Below are 7,500 nucleotides of genomic sequence, written 5' to 3'. Positions count from 1 at the left end.
GCCGCGAGGTGTTCCATCGTCAATGTTTCGTTGCTGTGATCATCCTTCTTGATATTCCGCTGTAACAGTTGCTCTAATCGTTGTTCCGTTTGCTGCCACTCTTGCTCCGTCGCGTAGGCCTTCTTTGATGCACTCAGTGGACCGTCTGCTGCAGGAATCGAGGATAGCCGGTGGATCAGTCGATTGAGTTCAATGACGAACTCGAACGTAAGACGAGACGATTCGGAGCTGCGATGCACCTCCGTTGCATTTGTGTCCTGCAACTGGTCCCGTCCGTTTCGAGCCATCACATCACTGAGAACAAAGGCCTGTGCAGGTCCTAACCACCCAACGGTACAGCACAGTATAACGATGATCGAGCACCTGTTTTTCGCCTGCATTGCCACCAGCTTAAAATGTGACGATCACTTCCGACGCGTTAAAGAATCAATAAATTCTGAATCGAGGTAAGCTACCGACATCCGTATTTATACAATTTGCCACTAAAACTTTCATTTTCCGCCATTTCCGACACACCTTCACCACACTCTCACTCTCTCCGGTGCAGTCCGTCTCACTCAGCGTATCGCCCCGCGCATCTGGTGATTGACTATCGACGTTTTATTAGATCCTCGATGATAATCACAAACGTTAACAGTTTGGTTAAATATAAACAATCATTTGGGGAAAAATCATAATCATGGGGTGGCATGGAATTGGGTGAGTATTTCGTGAGCGAACGCGGCCGCCGCCATCTCTGATGGATTGTGATATACACGCCACGGGTAGCCACCAAAACTACTCACAACACACACTCTCGGTTACAAGTACATATTACAAACGTCTCTCTAGCAATAAAACACCAACTCTATTTTGTTTTGTTCTCTTTCTTTTGCGCCCTCCTCTCTCTCTCTCTCTCTCCCTGTCTCTTTCGCTGCGATCTATTTGCTCTGGATTTCTACTTCCAGCCGCTTCTTCCCTCGACTATATCGACTCGTGTGGGGGTGGTGTAACACGTGGATCACGAGGGGACAACAGTTACCGTTTAACACGACACGTTGTTAGTTCCTCCGTTTCCGGTTTCGGTTATTGAGCTGGCGTGAATCGATCTTCCTTACTTTTCCGTTGATTTCCACCTGGCACCCACCCTTAAGTAGTACAGCACACTGATCGTCGTAATCAGGGAAAGGAATACAATGTCCGCTTGAAGTTGGGATACCATTTCAATCCACTAGCAGCAGTGGCGCTTATTGGTATCGTCTTCATGTTTCTAGCTAACCGCGGAGAAGAAGTTGCCTCAATGTCGACCACTCACCCCCCCCCCCCCCCCGCGCTTTTCCTTTGTCTGCGCCTGGTTTTGGTTCGCCATCGATGCAATAAATGCTCATGGAAATGCAGAAGTTATGTTTTCTGGCGTCTATTCATGCGAGTTCACGACATTACACGCTCCTCTTCGTGAGAATTATCCCGTTTTGATCGCTTCGATCTCTTCCTTTGATCTTCCAGTTCCTCTCTTCGGTTCAAGCTGCAGTAACAATAGGAATGTGTAAGTTTCAGCTTACGCCACCGATCGGGAAACCGTCACCCTCTCCCACTAACGGACATTTTCAAACATTCGCAACGCCTCCTTTACCTCACCATCACTATCGGTTACAAAATAGCTCTCTAGTAGCTGATTTTTTTGTGGAACGGAAAGAACAACCAAGCAACCATAGGACTACAGAAGAGATGAGAACAAACCGGGTGTCTTTTTTTTCTTAGTTTTTGTTTTGGGGAAATCAATCTCATTCTACCAATACTATCTTACAATACGCCTTATTAATGTCTTTTAATTATGCCCACCCTTCTCCACACTAAACTATATAGGTTTTCTTTTCTCGTTCTCTCCGTTCTCCGTTTTCCCCCACCTATTACTCCTTGTCTACTATGAGGGAATTACGAGGGTGACATTTTGGTAGTTTTGTTGGATTCACACAATTCCTTCATCTTCCCTGCTCATTATCATGCGTATCGGGTACGTGCTGAGTCTCTCGATATCTCTGCTCTAGGCGAAATGTGCCTCCCTTTCCAATGCCTTCGCGTCAGATGTGATCGTAATAATTAGAATTAAAAAGGGGGAAATAAAAATAGAAGAAATGCATTCATCTAACGCTATCACAACACACTAACATACTAATCAAATAATTTCGTAATTCAACCGCGTTCAACATAAATTAAAAATAAAGAAAAATAGTAAAGAAATGGGCACACCTCACCCGGAATACGCGTCACCGATCGCGGCGTCGAAGCATGCTTCTTGAAACTTCCATTACAAGGGTTGCCGGTAGCGGTGACGACGACGACGACCACGACGTAAGATTATTGTTCAAATCAGTAACGCTAGCCTTACGATTGGATTTTTGTTTTTGATAAGGCTAAAAAAAGTAAATCATTTTTTTAAGAAACCAACGTCTCCTACCCACTGACTATTACCCTAGTGGCGCATTGGTTGCCCGCGGAGGTTGTGAGTGCACCTGATGTGGCCTAGTGCCGCAAAAGCATGACAGAGACAAATGGGCTTGTTCTAACGACGGCATGTTCCTAGCGTACTCTGCGTATGAGGGTTTGCGTTTTGCTGTGGTTTGCTGTACCGTGTCTTTTCATGTCGATGCTCTGTACAATTATGCCCGGACTTAACATGACGTGGGGTGGTGATGACGCCAGCGAGAGCACTAGAGCCGCATCTCTCTCCTGGCGCATCTACGACTTGGCACCATATCTGTGGGGATGTGTGATTTCGTGTGGAAGGACAAGCAGCACTACATTTCTTGCTGCCTGCCTTCTTCACCTTTTGGATTTCGCATCTTTTACATTTCTATTAAACAGCAACAATGTAACACAGCCCTTATTAGCTACTACTACAATTTCTGTTACGTGTTTGTTTCGTTCGTGTGTTGTGTTGTGTTGTGTTGTGTGTAGTCTCCGTATGGGGTAGATGGGCATGGTAAGTATATGCTTAAAGGGAAAGGGGAATATGGGGAGAGAGGTTTATAATGCATAAGAGTGTCAGTTTGTTGTGTTTTCCTTGTTTTCCTCGTACGGCGCAGCGGCCCGCCGCTTAGAGCAAAGGGCTCGAACGATGGCGGCAGGCCGTGGCGGTACCGGAAAGTTACCGGAGTACGTTCCAAAGGTTCCCGATGGAGCAAGCCCAATGGATCGTGATGAATCTCTTTTGTTCTCCTGCTGCTGCTGCTGCTGCTTCCTGTCATTATACTAGTTTAGCGCATTCCCCCGAATGGCCCTACTTCGCTTCCGTTTGATAACTCGGCGGTAATGTTGGTGGCGGACGACGTGTGCGACGCAACCGGGACGCGGATGATTTGGCTCAGTAATTCCCGGCCTCGCACCGGTCCGCTAGCTATGGATGCAGCTCCTTGAACACGTCGGACACGAAGGTAGCCTTAGCATAGATGCCACCACCCGGCGGCAGATCGGGAATGTCTTCGCTAGCGAGTTCCTTCAACAGATCCCCAAAGTTCACATCGCTCATCTGCTGTAGTATCAACTCGATGCGCTGGCGCAGGTTGGCCTCGAGTGTCTGCTCACGTTTCTGTGCTTCCTCCGACGGTACCGGTGCCCCCGGGAAGGCGATGATGATGATGCTCATGTTATCTCGGCTACCCTTGTGCAGGCAGGTATCGATCACCTGGTTCGCCACCTCAACCAAATCGTCCGACAGCTGAAGCCGATTGTGCACAAACTGGCACACCTCCAGGTTGCTCATCACGTCCCACACACCGTCACATGCCAGTACCAGAAACTCGTCGCTTGGCTCACGATCCTGACAGAAGATCTCCGGTTCGGGCGAGACGAGCTGTTCGCACTGACCAAGCGCCGTGCCCTGCTTGTAATCATAGTCACCCAATGCTCGGCTCACCGCGAGACTACCATTCACGCGCTGTACCATCACCGAACCGCCGGCGTTCTGGATGCGTTCCTTCTCGCCCGGCAGTATCGGTTTGTGGTCCTGCGTCGTGAACACGGGCTGTGCGTTGCGGCACAGTACGGCCCGCGAATCGCCACAGTTTGCTATGTACAGATGCTCACGCGATATGAACGCACATACGGCCGTCGTACCGGACTTGTCCGCACCGGACGCCAGCTCCGGTATACCGCGCATCGCCTCATCCTGCTGCAGGAATCCGGAGTGAATGGCGCGCGTAATATCATTGTTGCTGAACTCGGTCGTACTGACGATGCGCTGCAGTAGATTCTCCGCACAGTGCTTCGCCACATTATCGCCCGCGTGGCCATCGAACATGGCAAAGTAGTTCCAATCTTCCAGCTTCTCACCGAGCCCAGTTTTGGCGTGGTATGCGTCCTCCATCTCGCACCGCCAGCCCTGCATCGAGCCCACACCGAACCGCAATCCATTGCCCTCGCCACGCTCATTGTGCTTCACCGTGATCGGTTTCTCCAGAAAGGCACCCATCGTGTGTCACCGTAGCGTGCAGGGTGGTATTGTTGTACTGCCTTTAAATTCAAATGACTGGAATGGTGACGAAACGAAATACACTATCTGGAATGGTCAAACGAGGAGTGAATAACGAGATAATACCCGAGGAGCACTATTTTCGAATTCTAGCTACTAACCCGAAACTACGGTGCAGCAGTGGCAGTACACCCAGATGATCTATGCCCGGTGGTTCTTACAAAACGGTTCTTGACGAATGTAGAATGTATGTCCTTCCCTGTGTTTCTCCTTCAAATGTGATGTGGCCTATAAAGAGATGAGATTACAATTAGAGAGAAAGAGAGAGAGAGAGAGAGAGAGAGAGAGAGAGAGATAGAGAAAGAAGTTGATCAAACTGATACCCTGATGGTGGTGAGAACGGACGGGCGGATCGGTGCTGATGCCCTTACATTTCATGCGGAACATCGGAATGTTTCCTCGCTATTCCGTTCGTCCTATTACCTCACAACCGAACTCAGGCTGGCAAGGCTTTCGCGTAAAAATAGGAATGATCTCATGAGTCGTATTCGTTTTAGCGCATTATCTCCCAATTCTTTTGCTCTTTGCTCTGTGAGCTCATATCGGTGTTCACCGTCCGGGAACGTACCATGCGCCCGTTTTCCGACGAAGCAAGCCATAAACCCATGCGCTACTGGTGCTTCGATAAGTCGATAAGATGAGAGATTGATACAAAATGAAGCGCATGTATACCCGGCACCACGCCACTCCCGTCGCGTGTGTTCAAAGTGATACGTAAAATTGGTGATTTCACTCCCGGTTCCCGGCACTGTGGCTTGCGGCTTGATCAGTCCATTTCACGCATCGCACACAAACGCGCGCTTGTGCGACACGGACTGGAATCACGGTACCGCGGCGGATACGCCCAGCGCATGTTGCTAGATGAAATAGTTACTCAGAATGAGAATGAAAAAAAAAACAACGTCCTGGTCATCCTACCATGAACCGTAGCAGTCGACGAGCGTGCAGTGCGCTAAAAGCGCCGCATGTTTACATACAATTCAATTATCAACCGGCGCTAGCCACAGCCTCCTTTTCCCTTTCCAATCGGCTATAAATAGTGGCAAGCTTCATCAAAGAGTCGTGTGCTCTCGGGTACTCGACGCTCGATTGATGCGGTAGAAACCGCTTCCTGCCTTGACCTCGCCGCCCCCGCCTCCACATTGGACACACCATTTCTCTTTTGCCAACCAATTAAATGATTACAACAAAAGAAATATTATTTTTAAATAGCCAGTAGACCCGCGTGGCAACCACGGAGTACGCGGTTCATAGGCGTATTGATAGACTGCGATTCCATTGGCATCTTGTTATACCGAGAGAGTGCAGGACGATGGTCAACGTATTACGCTGGACCTGAGGATGCCTGGTAGATTTTGCGGTGTGCATTTCCATTGTTCGCGAACCTAGGAGATTATCCCTGTCAATGATGCGCAGCAGGAGCATCATGAAGATGCCGTATTGGCAGCTTGATGCATGCTTGAAAGGCACGACAGCATAATTCCACGTGATGAATGACAGCGTTCCACAGCACAAGGACCAGCTCACTCGGGCGGCCACACAAATGCACTTATACGGAGAGCATGCCCATGAATGCTATCATCATCCCGGGGGCTGCCAACGGGGGAGCACTATCGAAGATGAGTCAACGTGGGTTTATGAATGAAAGATATCGTCATCTCTGAATGAACGATAGATGACCTATATTTTCGCCAGCATTTGTCAGCCGATTTGTGATGACATTCTGACACAACGGAATCGCCGATCCCGGCGATGCTTTGTGCGGAATGAAATTAATGTTTGTCACGGAAATCCATTTTCCATTTTTCCCCTGACTCACGCCGCAACACAACTTCACTTCGATAGAACCCCGAACAGCGAACGTACAGCGGAATGCAGCTGACAAGGAGCGCTCCCCATAACCAGACTACGTGGCCGGACAATTGTCTTTTGGGAAAACCCCTCTAGTCACAGCAGGGCGGCCGCAACGGTGGCCTGCATTCTACCTGGCATCGGTCGGTGTCGAACTTTGCTGCGCCTCCGTTTGGTTACTATGGTGAACGAAATAAATAATCGTCCGTAAATTGTCCTCCACACCAAAAGCACCAGCGAGCATGCACGAATTAAGAAATAAACAAAGTGTGCTAGGGCGACCACCTGTGTTACTCTCGGTGGAGCAAGGACACCCGTTTTCGTTCTTCACAGCTGATGAGCAGGATTGCCACCATTCTTCGCTATGCTTCGACGCGTCGATCCGCCGAGGAAAAATGTGGGAAGGGAGTGTTTTAGTACCCTCTTTATCGGTGCTACGATGGTACTTACTTGGAATGATCTAGTAATTTTCCTTGAATGTTGGATTCACCGCGCCTGCTGCGCTCCGTCGAACCGAACCACGCGCTAGAACTTTTCTCGATTCGCAGATTGCAAGAAGGTCTTCTTCTTCCTGCGCCTTCGCTTCCGGCACCGCTTCTGGGATGTGACGACGATTTTGCGGAACAAACTCTGCAGACTCGACCGGAGGGTACAACTCATCCGGCGTCCGTTTCGCTAGCCAACACAGCGACTGGGCTCTTATCACATCACCGCGCTGGTCTGGTGATCTCCGATCGAACAACAATCGGGGCGACAGCAAATCTGGATTGCCTCGCGGATTGCTAATTACTTTACTTTGCCAAGCGGCAGCGACCTCGCCAAGGACCCGTTTATCGAGGAGCGTTGCTCACTAAAAACAAAAACAATCACCGGATCACTTCACCATCCACGGTGTTCGCAAACACGGCTCGGGATCACTAGCTCGCTCGGAACGACTAGGAACTTCATTTTGGGACGCTCAAACAACCAGAATTTGTAGAACTTTTCCTTTAACTTTTATGAGAACGCCGCGCGAAACGCTCTCCGATTGTCGAGAAAAAATTGACACAAGACGGCAGCACGGCCGGTTTGTACCAGCTGGCTCAACAATAAAAAAGATGCTAAATTGATTAAGAAACGGTCTGCGTGTGCTCTCTTAA

General features: G+C 49.3%; 2 protein-coding genes across 2 annotated transcripts in view; both read right to left on the bottom strand.

Moving 5' to 3' along the window:
• LOC126573459 (uncharacterized) overlaps positions 1 to 683 on the bottom strand; it is a 1,760-nt gene extending 1,077 nt beyond the window's left edge. Inside the window, exon 1 of the mRNA XM_050233606.1 lies at positions 1 to 683. This exon is cut by the window's left edge and continues 742 nt beyond it. Coding sequence (XP_050089563.1) covers positions 1 to 380 — 380 coding nt within the window. The 5' untranslated portion in view covers positions 381 to 683.
• A 1,014-nt stretch (positions 684 to 1,697) lies between these two features.
• LOC126573468 (protein phosphatase 1B) lies at positions 1,698 to 7,374 on the bottom strand. The gene is made up of 3 exons (XM_050233616.1): positions 6,812 to 7,374; positions 4,612 to 4,738; positions 1,698 to 4,537 (listed from the first exon to the last, which is right to left on the bottom strand). The coding sequence occupies exon 3, from the start codon at positions 4,448 to 4,450 to the stop codon at positions 3,377 to 3,379; it is 1,074 nt and encodes a 357-aa protein (XP_050089573.1). The 5' UTR covers positions 4,451 to 4,537; positions 4,612 to 4,738; positions 6,812 to 7,374; the 3' UTR covers positions 1,698 to 3,376.
• Positions 7,375 to 7,500: the final 126 nt, after the last annotated feature.

Source organism: Anopheles aquasalis, chromosome 2 (assembly GCF_943734665.1).
Source record: "Anopheles aquasalis chromosome 2, idAnoAquaMG_Q_19, whole genome shotgun sequence".
Taxonomy (NCBI): Eukaryota; Metazoa; Arthropoda; class Insecta; order Diptera; family Culicidae; genus Anopheles; species Anopheles aquasalis.
The sequence above is the reverse complement of the archived record's forward strand: the minus strand, read 5'-3'. Positions and strand labels throughout refer to the sequence as shown.